At 49.4% G+C, this 16,628-nt stretch overlaps 1 protein-coding gene across 4 annotated transcripts in view; it reads left to right on the top strand.

Moving 5' to 3' along the window:
• The window catches only part of TMCC2 (transmembrane and coiled-coil domain family 2), a 47,641-nt gene that overhangs the window by 9,473 nt on the left and 21,540 nt on the right, over positions 1-16,628 (top strand). For 3 of the 4 annotated variants that reach the window (XM_053607247.1, XM_053607246.1, XM_053607245.1), the window contains one exon: positions 4,850-5,374. In XM_053607247.1, the coding sequence (XP_053463222.1) occupies positions 4,850-5,374 (525 nt within the window). Of the gene's footprint in view, positions 1-4,849; positions 5,375-12,118; positions 12,186-16,628 lie in introns of those variants that run through there. The other variant, XM_053607251.1, reaches the window with a different exon arrangement.

Genomic DNA, 16,628 nt, shown 5'->3' with positions numbered 1-16,628 from the left:
GGATCTTTCGGAAACCATCTAGGCCCCTTTCTTCCTGAAAGGAGGAAGCCTCCTGAGATGGGATCTCCCTTAAAGATAGCTGGGGTGAAGCAGGCCTCCTTTAACCTCCCCAGGTATCAGTCTCATCTGGGGAGCTCACCTCTCTGGCTAACTTCTGGGACAGTGCTTCTTGATCTGTGATTGTGGAGCAGAAGAGTTCTGTTTGTGTCCCAGCTCTAACTCTGAAACATCTCAGCTCTGTTACTAATACATGGCTTCATTTGGCCACCAAAATGGTTCCTGGCAGCGAGGGAAAAGCAAAAGTCAATGTGGAAAAGCAAGTGACATTTAGTAGCTGGAACCTGTTAGTCAGAGCAGGTGGTGCTTTCTGCTGCGTTGGCGGCTAAGTTCCCTTCAGCTAGTCACCATGGTTTTCCTCACTTCTAAAACTTGTAGCTGGTTATGTGTATATGCTGAGTTTTTTTTTTTTTTTTTTTTTTTAAACACTTAGCCTCTCATGTCAAAATTCTTTAACCATCTCCTTCCTGACATTCACATGCAGGTGCAGCCCAGCCCCTGTGTCACCTTGATGTTCTTGCCTGTCACCTTATAAGCGAGGAAAATCCCCTTCACTCAGAACAATCTCCCCCCAATACACACACACAGTTCTTCGACTTCCTTTTTGTTCTTTCCCTCATGCTGACCTTGGACTTTTACACACTCTCCAGTGCTGTTGGGACAAGGTCCTGAGGTCACCTAGTCACCTTCCCCAGCTTTCCTTTACCTGCAGAACAGCTGGGAAGGTGGGAAATGAAGACTTTGGGGTTTAGAGTCTTGCCCAAGTCCTATAATGTGGCATGGGTGGATCAGTGACTATAGTCTGGGGAACCTAATTTGTCCTGACCCAAGCATTTTTGTTTTGTTTTAATCCTGCTTTGGTACTGTTCTGGGACACTTGCAAATATCATCTCTACTTTAGTCTTAGAATCAGTCTTAGGCCTGTGAAGGTAGATTAGTCTGAAATTTGGAGATTTGTATGGCTTGAATGAGCCACTTAGCTGGGCTCTGCCTCAGTTTTTTCATCTGCAAAATGGAGGTGCTGATGCTATCATCCATCACATTCCTAGCTTCTCCTCAGATTAGGCGAGTGTCAGGTTGGAATGAGAGCATAAATCAGAGAGCACTTTGAAAAATGCTTTTGTGGCTTTTGTGGCCACCTATAGCTCAGCGGCTAGGGCGCCAGCTACATACACCAGAGCTGGTGGGTTCGAACCCAGCCTAGGCCTGCCAAACAACAATGACAACTACGACCAAAAAAATAATAATAATAATTAAAAAATAAAATAAAAAAGAAAAGAAAAATGTTGTTGTGTAATTTTTATTTATTTATTTAAGACAGAGTCTCATAATGTTGGCCTTGGTAGAGTGCTGTGGCATCACAGCTCACAGCAACCACAAACTGTTGGGCTTAAGTGATTCTGTTGCCTCAGTCTTCCAAGTAGCTGGGACTACAGGTACCCGCCACAAAGCCTGGCTATTTTTTAAAAATGGCAGGAGGCTGAGGCAAGAGAATCGCTTAAGCCCAGGAGTTGGAGGTTGCTGTGAGCTGTGTGAGGCCATGGCACTCTACCGAGGGCCATAAAGTGAGACTCTGTCTCTACTAAAAAAAAAAAAAAAATGGGTTTGACTCTTGCTCAGGCTAGTCTCAAACACGTGATCTTAGGCAATCCACCCACCTTGGCCTCCCAAGTGCTGGGATTACAGGCATGAGCCACTGCACCTGGCCCTTGTGTAATTTTAAAAATAAATTGACCAGGCTTGGCACCTGTAGCACAGTGGTTATGGCACCAGGCTGGCAGGTTTGAACCCGGCCCGGGCCCACTAAACACTGACAACTGCAGCAAAAAAATAGCAGGGCGTTGTGGGGGGTGCCCAGCTACTTGGGAGGCTGAGGCAAGAGAATCGCTTAAGCCCAAGAGTTTCAGATTGCTGTGAGCTGTGATGCCACAGCACTCTACCGGGGGCGACATAGTGAGACTCAGCCTCAAAAAAAATAAATAAATAAAATAAATTGACCAAAGTGTTTGGGACCCAAGGCAGGGCTGAGGGAGATGAAATGCCTTAGAGCTTCAGGTTCTCAGCTGAAGAATTTTGGGGAAACTTTCTACTTGAGTGGATATAGAAGAGGGACCTCAGTGTTGGAGGCGCCTGTTTAGGAATAAGTAGAGCGAAGGAAGGAACCCAAATAGAATGTGAGAAAGACAATTTGTAATATGTAATGTGACCACTTGGCAGAAGCCGCTGGGCAAATGTCAGAGCCAGCTGGCCCTATCCGTGATGCTTGGAGGAAGGTCTCGTATCAGCTTGGGCCTGAGGAAGAGGAAGGTGTCCTGGCTCATCCCTGGTCTGGAGGTCATAAGATCTGGCCTGTTCCAAGTCCATGAGAGAGATAGAGTGCACCCCACCATCCACTGTGCCTTGAACATCTTGGTCTTCCCTAATACAGATTCAGATGGGCCTCGTGGCCCTGCCTTGGGCTGGCCCTGAGGGGTTGGTAACTCCTATGGGAAAACCTGGCTCTGTGTGACTTAACATCTCTAGGGCTGCCCCAGAATTGAGTTCTTGAGAAGAAATAGTTGTAGACTTAATTTCTTCATCTGTAAATGGAAATGCTGCAGTTTTTCCTTCTGGTAGTATCTGGGGAAATCAAATGAGGTAAGACAGAATAAAAAGCTCCTTGAAAACTATAACCATTAGTTTATGACGAGTTGTGATAATGTAACTTATCTGGCCTCTAAAATGATTAATGTAAGGGCCTCACCTACTTTGAGGATTGTGGGGACATTCAAATCAGGTGAAAAATAAAAATCCTAGGGTGGTACCTGTGTCTCAGTGGGTAGGGCACCGGCCCCATATACCGAGGGTGGCAGGTTCGAACCCAGCCCTGGCCAGCTAAAACAGCAGTGACAACTGCAACAAAAAATAGCCGGGTGTTGTGGCGGGCACCTGTAGTCCCAGCTACTCAGGAGGCTGAGGCAAGAGAATCACCTAAGCCCACAAGTTGGAGGTTGCTGTGAGTTGTGACACCATGGCACTCTACCAAAGGCAACTAAGTGAGACTCTGTCTCCAAAAAAAAATAATAATAAATAATAAAAATCCCCAAATTTTACACAAATACACAGTATTTACATCCACGTATAAGTGCTGCTGCCTGCACAAAACCAGTGTGAAGTGTAAAGTAACGTAAGAGCGAGGTCAGCTTATTCTAAACATGTAGGAGTGTTTGTGCTTGGTTTCTGCGTGGTATTAAGTGTTTTTGCTCTGTAAGTTTGTTTCTAGGGGAAAAAAAAAAAGAAAGGAAATCCAGTGTGTGTAATTCTTCGGAATGTTTTCTAGAATGAAGCTGCCTCATGAGATTGTGGGTTGTTCCTCGTATCTGAAAGCCTGCTATGGCTCATTGAGCCCCAAATGGCTGGGTTCTGAGTTTCTCTCTTAGGATTTACAGAGTGTGGGACCTTCCTTGATGCTCCCAAGTTCTACTCTTCCTCTCAGCAACTCCAGATCTCTTGTAGAGGGCTTGGCCTAGCCAGATAAGCTGTCCCCTGACAGAAGCAGCTGTCTGGAATTATCCCACAGCTGCCTCACCCTGGTGGGCCACCCAGCTGCCTCTCTCTGAGCAGTCTTGCCTGAGGAGCAGCTGGAGAACCTCGAGCATAGCTAAGGGAGAAGGCTGGGGCCAAGGCAGTACTGGGCTCCAGGGCCTCTTTGCTTTGTTCCAGTCTGAAGAGAGAGACACTCATTTGGATGGCTGGTTCCAAATGATATGTATATTAAAGAATAGGTCACAGTATTGGCTATGTGGTATGCTCTTACAAGTAAAATTTATTTTATTCCCAACTATGTCAGGAATGAAATTGGCTACAAATGATAAAAAATCATTCTAGAGTCATGTATAGATTTATTTATTTCATGCAATAAGAACCGCAGCATAGGCATTCATGACTGGTATGGTGGCTCCATAGGCCTGTCCGTTGAGCCTTACTATCTGTGTATAGGCCTTTATTATCAACTGTGTCACCTTGTGGGTGCAGAATAGCTGCTACATTTCCAACCATTGCATTTACATTCCAGATGGAAAGAGTCAGGGTCAGTGCCTTTATTAAGAAAACAAAAATGTTCCCAGAAATCGTCCCTTGTTTTTTCTTGCTAAAACTGTGTCATGTGGCTATTCCTAGCTGCAAGGGAGTCTGATGAAGTAGATATTTTTTAGCAAGGCAAATTAAGCCCTTGTAGTTTGATTAGTAAGAAAGGGAAGTGAGTATTGGGTAGGCAATTAGTAGTGTCTGTTACCACAGTACAACCTGCTTGGATAACCTTCATTTTCACAAAGAGCGCCTCAATGAGACATCCTTGGAATGATTGCCGGGTGGTCCAAGGGCAAGTAGAGCTTGAAGGATGGTCTAACTTATAAGGACGGAAGGAGTAGGGGGTTGTAGAGTGGGGGGGTGGGGATTTGCCTAGGTGTATTTAATCCAGTGAGCCAAGTACTGCCTGTATATGCCACTAAGCCCCAGCCTATAGCCCAGAGGGTATCATTCCTAGAAACCCTGAATCTACATTTTGATTTGGAATGTCCTTCAGGGAACCATGGGGGTGCCTTTCTTTGGGAATGAAAGGATAGTTCTGGGTTACCACCTTTTGCAGGGTGACCTTTAGGCATGACGAGCCATCTATAGGGTTCTTGCCGGTTCAGATAGCTGTAGTAGCTATGCTATTCTCCCAGAGACAGACCCTTTACCTTCCCCCTCACCCAACTAGGCACTCAGGAGCTTTCCACTCACCAGCGTTCTTTATCTCTTCCCCCTTAAGAAAATCCAGCAGCTCTCAGAGGGCTCCATGTTTGGCCACGGCCTGAAGCACCTGTTCCACAGCCGCCGCCGGTCGCGGGAGAGGGAGCACCAGACGCCTCAGGATTCCCAGCAGCAGCAACAGCAGCAGGGCATGTCTGACCATGACTCCCCGGATGAGAAGGAGCGCTCTCCAGAGATGCACCGTGTGTCCTACGCTATGTCCCTGCACGACCTGCCCGCCCGGCCCACCGCCTTCAACCGCGTGCTGCAGCAGATCCGCTCCCGGCCCTCTATCAAGCGGGGGGCCAGCCTGCACAGTAGCAGCGGGGGCAGCAGCCGGCGCACCAAGAGCAGCTCTCTGGAGCCCCAGCGTGGCAGCCCCCACCTGCTGCGCAAGGCCCCCCAGGACAGCAGCCTGACGGCCATCCTGCACCAGCACCAGTGCCGCCCGCGATCTTCCTCCACCACCGACACCACCCTTCTGCTGGCTGACGGTGGCAGCGTGTATCTCCTGGCTGAAGAGGCCGAAGGCCTTGGAGACAAGGTGAGGTGGGCCTTTCAGGCAGGAGGGCAACTCAGGGGTCAGAGCCATTTGCTGAGATCTGGGGAGGAGCTGGGGGCCTCCTTCGTGGCCCTGACACCTTGCCACCTGCAGAGTAATCTGTCCTGGTTAAAGGAGTCAGAGGTATAATGAAGCCCAAAACAAGAGATGATCCCCCAAATGGCTAACTTTTGTTTGTTTAGGAGTTTATTTTTCAAAATTACATTTTGCTCAGGGTGATGTTAATTTTTGTCTTGTTTCCCTTAATCGTACCGTCAAAAGGCAGTAAGTATTGTAGTTTAGAGCACAGACTAGAGCTAGCTGTTTCTGCCACTCAGTAGCTGGATTACTCACTTCTTTGTGTCCCAGTTTCACCAGTTAAAAATGGGGATAATCGTAGAGTTGTTGTAGGATTAAGAGAGTTATATTTATAAAAAATACTTGGAGTAGAAACCTGCCATATTATCATTTTTACTACTACTATCAACCAAAGAAGTTGGGTAGGAATCCATGAAGGATTGTTGTTTGGGAAAGAAGGATAAAAACTCATTTGGCAATTGATGAACTTAGTGTCAAAAGAGTGACGAGGCTGAGAAAGGTTATGAGAGCTTTGAGGGAGAGGGGACTGAGGGGGAGGGGAGCTGGCAAGGATCTGCTGGAAGAAACCATTGAGCTGAATTTTGAAAAAGGAGTATCGTGGGTGGCGCCTGTGGCTCAGTGAGCAGGGTGCCGGCCTCATATACCAAGGGTGGCAGGTTCAAACCTGGCCCCGGCCAAACTGCAAAAAAAAAAAAAAGAAAAAGAAAAAGGAGTATGGTTTAGACAGGGAGGGGTCAGAGGAGGGTAAAGCATTTATAAATGATAGCAAACTGGTGCTCAGGGCTACTAGGGGTCATTGTGACCCCCTACTATTCAGCACTTTGGGGACTGACAAGTAGGCTGAGGCCAAATTATAAAAGCTATTGCCAGGTTGAGATACCAAAGGGTGTTAGGCAGGGCCTCAGTGTAGATAGTAGACTGGGAAGGGAACACAGAATTGGAGTCAAGGAAACCATTTTTGGAACTGGTACAGTAGTCTAGGCTGGAGCAGGGGGGTGGAAAGGAGGAGACAAGTTCAAAAGACAAGTTCAAAAGAATCGGTAATACTAGGTGAGAAAGTGAATACGAGACCAAGAAAGGGGAGTAGACGATGATTCTAAGGTTTCTGGCTTAACAACTTCAGGGATGGGGGAATTTTCTCACTGAGGAATCACGGGAAAGGAGCATGTTTTGGAGTGAAGATGATAAGTTCACTTTTGTACCTGTTGAGTTGCAGGCGCCTTGGGGAGCCGTCCAACTAGCGAGGACCAACTGGCAGTTGGGCTAGTGGGGTAGAGGTATAGGCTAGGGCTAATGCAGAGAGGTTGAAATCGTGGGTGTGGATGAGATCCTCAAAGGGGTGTGTGTTGAGTAAGAAGGAGGACAAGGACAGATCCAACTGACATATAAGGGACAGGCCAAGCACCAGGGGCCTGAGAGGGAGTAGCGGAGGAGGAGGAGGAGGAAGTCATCCTCACAGTGAAGTGTGGCAGAAGCAGCAGATCAGGTCAGGTTTGGAAATGTGCAGTGCATAGGCCATGGCAAGCAGTGGGGGTTATTGGTTCGGGTAGATGCTGGAAGTGGAGGCAGCTTGTGTAGCTTGGCTGGGAAGGGTGAGGACAGGAGGACATCAGGTTAAGACATTTGGTTTTTGCTGAGTTTTCCAAGATGAGAAGGTCTTGAGTCCATTCCCATGTGGGCAGGGGAGAGCCCTATCAGGGAGAGATTGAAGACAGTGGTGATTGAAGACAGTGGTGAGGATGGGCATTCCTTTTTTTTTTTTTTTTTTTGGTAGAGACAGAGTCTCACCTTATTGCCCTCAGTAGAGTGCCATGGCATCACACAGCTCACAGCAACCTCCAAATCCTTGGGCTTAGGCAATTCTCTTGACTCAGCCTCCCAAGTAGCTGGGACTACAGGCGCCCACCACAACGCCCAGCTATTTTTTTGTTGCAGTTTGGCTGGGGCTGGGTTTGAACCTGCCACCCTCAGCATATGGGGCTGGCGCCTACTGGCTGAGCCACAGGCGCCGCCCAAGGAGGATGGGCATTCTTGCTGGGGTGAGATCAGTGAGTAGGTGAGAGGGTATCAGCGTTATCCATGGTCATGAAGCACAGTGCCTCTGGGAGCCAGAAATGAATTCTTACTTGACATTCTTCTCTGTGGGGAAAAAGTCCAAAGGTATGACTTACTTATTGAGAGTAGTGGGGGAGGAGGGAGAGCTGGCTTGAGAGGGGCATAGAGAGCAAGGCTCTGAGTAGGAACACGTGGTGACCTGTCTGGTGCTGCAGCAGCTCACACTTTGCGTTGGCAGCACCCCAGGTGTTGTGGTTTATTTTCCCTCTAATGGTCTAAAGCAACCAGGGTTAGAAACAGAGCTGGAGGGTTCTAAGACTGATCTGGGGTTAGTGGTTGCTGGCAGGGCATCTAAAAGATCAGGGCTGACAAAGGAGTTAGGGGGGTTGGGCCAGAGAATGCCCAAAGGATTGAATTTTTGGCAGACAGAGAAGGAGGTGGTGATAGGAGAAGGCTGATGAATGTGGTGAAAAGGATATGGGGGCTCTTAGGGGATCAGGGCACAGGTGCATTGAGAGCAAAGAGGAGTGAGAGAGACAGGAGAGGGCATTGGAGTTTGAGATTTGGGGGTTAGAGAGGAAGACAAGGGTCAGAGTATACTTACAGAGCATGGCAGGCAAGGGATGAATGGGAAGACAATGCTTTTGAGAGAGCAAGAACTAAGAGGTTAGGCTGTGGGAGGGGATGGCACATGAAAATCCCCCAGGGCGGTGGCCAGGAAGGAGGGCAGCAGGTGGCTTTGATGAGTGCAGGGCCGAGTGGGGAGAGTGCAGCAGCAGGGACCTCAGAGGAGACCAGGCTTGTCCTTGAGGATGAGGAGGGTGAGGGGTGATGCTGCAACACTAAGCCCAACAGAATGCTGGTTCTGCCTCTAAAGTGCATGAGTTGTGGGAGAGGGAGGGAGACTCTCCAGATTAACCAGGGCCCCAGGGGATGCAGACCTGCAGTAAGAGCTTACAGGGGGCCAAGTGCCTGGACTGTGGGCAGGAGACAGCCCGTTTGCCACGGAGGGAAGAGTCTGGAAGGTCTAGTGGAAGGGCAGTAAAAGAGAAGACAGCCTGAGCGAAAGGAAGGGAGAGCAGAAGAGATGATGGATGACCAGACAGTCCTACATTTGGGGGATGTGAGACCTAGTGGGGTTTCTAGCATCAGTTTCCAAGGGAAACAATGGTTTGAAATTGTTTTTGCCATAAATAATCACCAGAGCAGATACCTCTCCACATGCAAGATTTAGAATTGTGCTCCCATCAACACAGACTGTTTCTCCAGTTCTTTTGCATCTTGACATTTGAAAACGTTTGGAGGTTTGTTCATTCAACAAACATTTGTGTGTGTGCTACATGCCTGGCACCGCATAGCAGCTCAGGTTTGGTTTTGCACTTTTCCAGTTAGGAAGTGCATTTGTAGACATCATTTTATGAATTCATTAAAGCGATTCTGTGAGGTAGGTAAGCCAGGTGATGATATCCCAGTTTGGGGGATACAACTTGTCCGAGGGCCCGTAGCTTATAAGTGACAGGGCTGGGCTAGAACCTGGGTTTCCTGACCCCAAGGCTAGTGCTCATTCCCCTGTGCCATGTGGCCGCTGCACGTGCCAACTTGCAGCCGTCATCAGTGATGGAACCCACCTTCCAGTATATTCAACACAGCAACTTCAGACCACGCTTTGACCATAATCATCACTCCAGGGCACGATTTTCCAGTAGTTTCTCACCACTAAATGTTGAATTATTTCATAAATTCCACAATGACCTTGGTTCTAGATTTCTTCAAGAAGAAAGGACTTTGCGCAGGTGATTATGGCCCACCTATTGATAGCAGAGCCTTCCCTGGTCAGTGGCTGCCCTCTTCTGTTCAGCAGCAAATATTTGTGGAGCATCGACTGTATGCCAGGCATTATTCTAGGCATCAGAGACATAGCAGTGAATGCAAGCAAAGCCCCTACCCTCATGGAGCTTATATCCTCGTGGGAGGAGACAAGCCATTAAATAAACAACTACAAAATGAATTTGGTGGTGATGAGTGCTAAGAAGCAAAATAAAAGCAGGCTGAGAGGGCAGAGGGGTGTGGGAATAGGCATGCTCTTTTGTTAGGTTGCTCAGAAAAGGCCTCTCTGATAGTGTGGGGAAGTGAATTGTGGATAGCTAGGGAAGGGCATTTCAGGTTAGCAGACCAGTAAGTGCAAAGGTCCTGATGTAGGAATGTGCTCAGGGTATTCAAGGAACCTACAAGAGCGGAGGTCAGTGTGATTGGAGTGGAGTGAACAAGGTGGAGAGTGTAAAAGAGAATCAGGGCCAGGGATGGAGAGTGGGGCGGGAGTGGGTAGACTGCAGCTCACATAGGGCCTAGGAAGCCAGGAAAAGGAGTTTTGATTTTATTTATCTCTGCTAAGATGAGAAGTCATTAGAAGGTTTTGTATTGGTGAATAATACCTTCTAACAAGATCACTGTGGCTTCTGTGTGGATAGACTGTGAGCCAGGGTGTGAGCTCTAGTTCAGAAGCTGTTGCTACACCCTTGGGTGAGGTGATGGTAGGAGGGCTGGAAGTGGGGAGAAGCTGCTGGATTCCGGATTGGCTTTAAAGATTGAGCCACAGAGATTGCTGATGGATTGGATGCAGGCATGACACAAAGGGAGAAGTTAAAGATGGCTTATAGGTTTTTGGCCCAGCACCTGGGAAGAAAAACTTGACATTAACTGAGTTGAGGACGGTAACAAATAGAACAGGTGTCTGGCAAGAGCTGCTGGGGGCATAAATTAGAGCTAGGTTTTAGGCACATTGAGTTTGAGATGGCTATTAAACCTCCATGCGGGAATGCCAAATAAGCAGTCAGATGTACAAGTCTGGAGTCCCGGGGAGAGATCCAAGCTGGAGGCATAAATCTGGGAGTTGTCAGCATATAGATAGTTTTTAAAATGATGGGACTGGACCATTTGCAAGCCTCGCCTCCACTGAGGAGAAGTCTGTTCTAAGAGTGAGCTCCGGATGCGTTGCCTAAAAGGGTAGTGTGGCTTTGTGCAATCCGGAATTGGAGGAGCCCGGCAGAACGAGCCAGGTTGTTCTGCCCTCAAGGAGCAAGCACTCTGCCTGCAGCAGCAGCCAGGCCCACCTCTTACAGGTGAGTCAGTTAGCACATTTTTAATATCAAATTCGAAAAATTCTATCAAGAGAGGGTCTCTGCTCGGCACCTGTTTTATGAGGAGGGGAAATAACTATGTAGCCTCTGGTTGCCTGGGACTCCCCTAAAGACCTCTGGCCGCCTGAGCCAGAGGGGGTGGGCAACCTTGGAAGCTGGCAAAGGGTTGTCAATGTTTACTGGGTGGGAATGCAGGGACTTTGGGTGTGCAGGGCAGGTGCCTCTGCTGGGGAGCGTCTCTGTGGGGCTTTTCTGTGGGGCTTGCATTTGGTCTTCATGCTGTCCCCGAGATATGTGGAAGGGAAAGGGATTCTTGCTGCCTGTGGAAGGCCTGGCCCAGAGTCTCTTGGGTGTTTTGAGTGGGGGACATTTCCTGGGTTCAGGGTGATAATGAGGGAAATGGTTGTTCTTGTGACTGTTTTATATCTTTATTTTGAACTTTCAGCTTTGAAACGTGTTGCCTGGTTAATCTTAATCTTTTTTTTTTTTTTTGGCCGGGGCTAGGTTTGAACTCGCCACCTTCGGCATATGGGACCAGTGCTCTACCCCTTTGAGCCACAGGCACCGCCCGTTAATCTTAATCTTAATAACATACCTGTGAAGCTGGCACAACAGGTATTATTATCTCCATTTTACAGGTGAATAGACTAAGGCCTCACCATAGGGGTGTCCAACCATTTTTCTTTCCTGCTGCACATTGGAAGAAGAAGAATTGTCTTGGGCTGCCATTAAATACACAAACACTTAACAAACATTGATGTGCATAATTTTCCCAATATCCAACACCACAGATAAGCAAAAAGGCTTCTAATAATCTGCATGCAGCCTGCAGGCCACGATTAGACATCCCTAGTAGAGACATCAACAGACTGCTTACGTGGGGCACCCAGCTAGGTAGTCTCCTTTCTCCATCTAAAGAGGAGACTAGATCCTGTGTTTCTAGTCTGTCCCCAAGACCCAAATTGGATATAATGTCACTGAAATAGCTAGGACCATTTTATGCACACCAGTAGGGAGCTGGTGTGCCTCAGCCCAAGGAGGATGACTTTATCTCTTGGTTGCTATTTCCACTTCAGGTGTATGGTTTTTCTGTCCTGGAGCTGCCCCTCCAGGATGGGAGTGGCCCTGGGGGACCTGTGGAGAGAAGTGCTTCCCTGTCCTAGAGGAAAGGGGTCTTCCATCCATCTGTAAACCCTGCTCTAGCAGCTGACTCCCCCAGGCCACTGGCTGTTGTGAGAAGCCATTGTGGTTCCACCCTGGTCTCTGGGCATGAATAGGCGGTATTCTTTTCTCCCGAGTAAACACAGCCTCACATGTTCTCTCCCAGCTCCCTGGTGATTACTAGCATCTATTTTTAATTCACAAGCCTCCCCCACTCCCCACACCCCTTACCATTGTTTAGCAACTCACCAGCTGGCTCTCAGAGCAGAGTGGTCCTGTGTGGTTGAGTTACTGCAATACCCTGGAGGAAGCTAAAGTTCTCAGGTGTCCTGGAGATGCTCACCCCAGCCCTTCCAAAGAAGGTAGGGGACCTTGAAGCCCCAAAGGGAGCAGAGTATGACAGGGACAGATAGGGTCTCACAGTTTCGGGAAGCAGCTCAGCCTTGGTGCTGGTGGTTTGGCCATCATTAATTCCCTACTGCTTGATCCAGTTAGCTATCTTTGAGGCTGTCCCTTCAATCATTTTCCTGTAAATACAACAATTTGTCACCTCAGCCTTGCCAATCTGCTTTCTACTATGTGTGTGACACTGAGAAAAGTAACCACCTTCTCTGTCTTAACATCTGTGAAGTGGGGGGAAAGTGTTGCCATTTGTTGGTGCACCAGGGCACCAGCAGGTGAATATAGAGTGCAGGGGACATCAGGGTCTCCATCTGTGTGTTGCCATAACTTCCAGGAAACACAAGCCTGGGAGGCTGGAGGAGGAACCACTGGTTGTATGCCCAGTGGAGATGGAATTGGGCTGCTTTGCTCCTCAGAAAGCAGATGGGTCCCCTGCCTTTTTTTTTTTTTTTTCTTTTTTTGCTGAACAACACTTCACGGAAAATGTATGGTCAGAGGTTTGTATTCGCTTTTTCTCATGCCTCCCATGTCTGGTTGGACATCAGTGTTCCTCCTTGGCCTTGCTCAGAACCTCTCCCCAGCTGACCCCATGCTCCCTGCCCACCCTGGCCCACCCTGGTTCACCCTGCGTTTGTGTACCCAGCTGGAGAGTGTCAGGAAGGGGATGGTGCAGGGTGCTGGTTTATAGCCAGCAGCTGGGCTGGCCCCTGCCTCTGCCCCATACATTCCTTCCCCTCCTGTGCAGCAGCATGGGGTAGAGTCAGGAGGGCTCCTGGACAGCCTTAGAAGACTGCATGGCAGTGCTGGGGACAGGACTCTTACTGACAGGCCAGCCTTGCTCTGAGGACAGGGAAGGAGGGAGCCAGGATCTCTGCAGTTGAGCTGCGAGTTAAAGTGGCGAGGCTTGGAGAGATCATGTCCTGACCTGTGGGGGTGTTATCTCCAGGCCCCAGACAGGGAAAGCGGTGGAGTCCAGCTCATCACCTAAACCAGAGTAGACTCTGGACTTCCTCCCCTTCAGATTTATCCAACAACAACATTTCTTTTCCACCCTAGTGTAAACAAGCACCCCTGTTTACTCGGAGGGATGATGAGTGTGGGGCCGCCCTTAGCCCCTGGCTCTTGCCAAGAAGACTGAGATCTTGGCAGCTGCCCAGGGCCCTGGTTTGTTTATGTCTGGGAGTCTGCTGGTTCAGGGGTAGGTGGGGCTGGCTGTACTTAGAGGTTCCCAAACAGGGACTGCTCAGCCACACAGGCCCTGATGTGAGAGGCCAAAAGGGTCCTGCTCCAGAGTCCAGCTGGGTCACTTGGCCTGTTCAAACAAAAGGATCCACGTTCTGAGTGACACAGCCGCTCACCTACCACACAAGTCTCTGCCAGCCTGTCTTCACACTTGGAGCAGGGGAGGGCAGCTGTCTCCTGTGGCCCCCTCATGCACCCACTTGGTCTCCTCTTCCCTTCCCTCTCCTCTCTGCATGGAGAGGGCCTTCAGGCAGAGGGAAAGCCAGAGCAGCAGCTCAGTGACCCCAGAGGAGCCTTCTGAGCTGTGCCCGGGCTGCCAGCCACTTGCCGGGCCAAAGCAGGGATTGATTTGCTGGGAACTGTTGCTCCCTCTCTCAGCAATTAAAAGCTCCTGTTCCCCAGAGGCTTGGAAGCTCCTCCACAGCTGTAGTGTCCCTGGAGAGCATGCAATTTCTTCCTTTGAGTCTTACTTGAATTCCTCATGTTCAGGTGAAACCCCTTGCCCTGTCCAGTTAGGAGAGGGGCCAATAAAATGAGAGCTCTGTTCCTTGTTTAAGGTCTGACACCACGGACATAAACAGCAGCATCCTTTTGACTATTACAGAATGGCAACTGGCCTCCAGGATTAGCCTTTATTCATCTTTTCCTGCTGACACACTCTGGCTCTCTTTCTAGATTGAAAGTATCCACTGCTCTCTAGGTTAGCTTTGGCTTCTGGGAGTACAGAATTTCCCAGGACACAGGGGCTGAAATTGGTAATTTTCAAACTACCTAGCCAAAATCTGAGGTCATGCCCTCTTAAACCCCTTGTCCCTAAGCTCAGGCCAAAACCTTATGGGAGACAAGCTCCCTGTCTGTTGCTCTTTGTAGCCCCTGCCCAGGGGCTGAGATGATGCCAGCCCAGACAGGTGAGACGCCAGCCAGGTCTCTGCCCTTCTCCCTCAGACACGCCACAGCACTGGCCAAGAGGAAGATGTGCTCAAAGGTTGGATGTCAGCCCCCTGTGTTAGAGCAGATAACAGCAGCAGAAGTGCCCTGCCATCAGGTTCCAGACGGTGAGGAGCCAGCGCTGGTGATGTGGGCATGGGTCATGGGAGTTGGCTCAGTTCTCCCCAGGTACTGAGCACATTCTTCCCTGGATCCGCCTCATCCCCGAGATGAGAAATGTGACCCCAGCCTCTTCTGGTGCCACATGAGGCAATGGAAATACATAACATTAACCTGATCCCTGCCTCTGCCTCTTCTTTTCATAGGTGAAGCTTGGGTTCGCTCTGTTTCTACCTCACGGGACAGAGAGGCTCTGAAATAGAAGCAGAGTGAATGCACAGACCCCCTTGCATTCCTTCTAGACGTCTAGGGACTCAGTGGTTCTCCTGAGCTGCAATGGGGGCAGGGGAATGATCACAGTTTCTGGGGACATTAGCCTTCCTTTACCTCCTTTCCCTTTCCAGTGACGGGTGCTGGTGTGTTGCAAGCAGCTTGTCTGGCTATTCTTCCCCCCGACCCCAGTCTCTGTTTCCCAAGTCCTCCAGAGGCCAACTCAGAGCCCATGCTGCTCCCTGCTTCGTTTGTCCTCTTTAACCTTTCCCCAAGTCGGATTCTGGGAGTTCTCACTACATCCCTTTCCTCTTCCTTACCGCTCTCCAGACACCCCACCAGTGGAACCCCAAAGCTGGGCCAGTATCCATGGCTGGTGAATAATTGAGCATGCTCAGCAAAAGCTAAATCAGATCCAGGGTGATACTGTGACCAGGAGGCCTCCTTTGGGCAAATGGAAAGGCGAACCCTGCCCTGGAAAGACAAGTGCTCTGTAATATTAACTTCATTATATAAGGTTTCTTCACAGTCTGAGAAGGCAGCTTCAGACCCAAATATGATCTGGGTCCCGTGCCTGTCTACTGACTTCTCAGGGGCTCAGTTCCATTGTGGGCATGCCCCCCAGAATGGTGCCGGTCGTGTCCCTTTGCAAGCCTCCCTGGCATTGGCAGTCAGCTGAACAGCCTGCTACAGTCTGCAGAATGCTTTCACACACATTGCTTGTTTCATCACATCAGCTCATGGCTAAGCGCTGAGCCCTCGAGTCAGCAGGATCACCCAAGAGTCCTGAGTTTCCATCCTCTGCTTTTGGAAAGGAGTCATTCTAAATTATTCTTGGCAAATTGGATGGAGCAGAGAGGGCACTCTGTTTTCCCTAAAAATTGTCCAAAGAGATAGAGATGCCACTTCTTCTCGGTTCACTTTCTTTTGGGCCTATTCCCAGGATACCCTCCTCAAGGGAAATAAAGTGACTGAAAGCATGGAGTCATCCATCTTTTCTACCTGCCTGGTACAAAGTTTAATTTGCCTACAAGTGACCTACGTAAGTAAGTTGTCTCTACCGCCCAGTATCTTGTTTCCTGTTCATGCCCAAGAAAGACTCCCTAATCAGGGGCGGTGCCTGTGGCTCAGTGAGTAGGGCGCCGGCCCCATATGCCGAGGGTGGCGGGTTCAAACCCAGCCCCGGCCAAACTGCAACAAAAAAATAGCCGGGCGTTGTGGCGGGCGCCTGTAGTCCCAGCTACTCGGGAGGCTGAGGCAAGAGAATCGCTTAAGCCCAAGAGTTAGAGGTTGCTGTGAGCCATGTGACGCCACGGCACTCTACCCGAGGGCGGTACAGTGAGACTCTGTCTCTACAAAAAAAAAAAAAAGAAAGAAAGACTCCCTAATCAGATGTGTCTGTGGGATTAGACCAGTAAAGGACTAGCAAGAGAGAAGGCACCCCGTCTTGCCCTGAAGCAGGAAAGGTGGCACGGGGTGCACCTGCTGCTCCTGCTCTGCGCTGGCTCCCCCTGGCCCTTCCGTCTGCTCATAAGGTTATGCCTCTCGTTGTGCTCCCAGGAAACATGCCCACTGCGTGGCTGCTTCCTCTTGCATTTCCCAGAGGGGAAACATGTGTTTCTAAGAAGATGCACTTTCTGGCTGTGTTTGAAAGTGAGTGTTGGGGGCGGGACCTCCGAATAACGACCACTTCCTAAACCGCCATTTCCAGCTGGCATGGTGGGCAGCAGAGAAGCTGACAGCCTTTCAGGAAGAATCCTTGCTGGGAGATTTTCATAGCACATTTGGGGCTTGAGATTTTTTGAGGCCTCATCTTACATTCCAAGGTACTAAATTTAGTCGGT

Source organism: Nycticebus coucang, chromosome 10, assembly GCF_027406575.1.
Source record: "Nycticebus coucang isolate mNycCou1 chromosome 10, mNycCou1.pri, whole genome shotgun sequence".
NCBI classification, from domain to species: domain Eukaryota; kingdom Metazoa; phylum Chordata; class Mammalia; order Primates; family Lorisidae; genus Nycticebus; species Nycticebus coucang.
The sequence above is the reverse complement of the archived record's forward strand: the minus strand, read 5'-3'. Positions and strand labels throughout refer to the sequence as shown.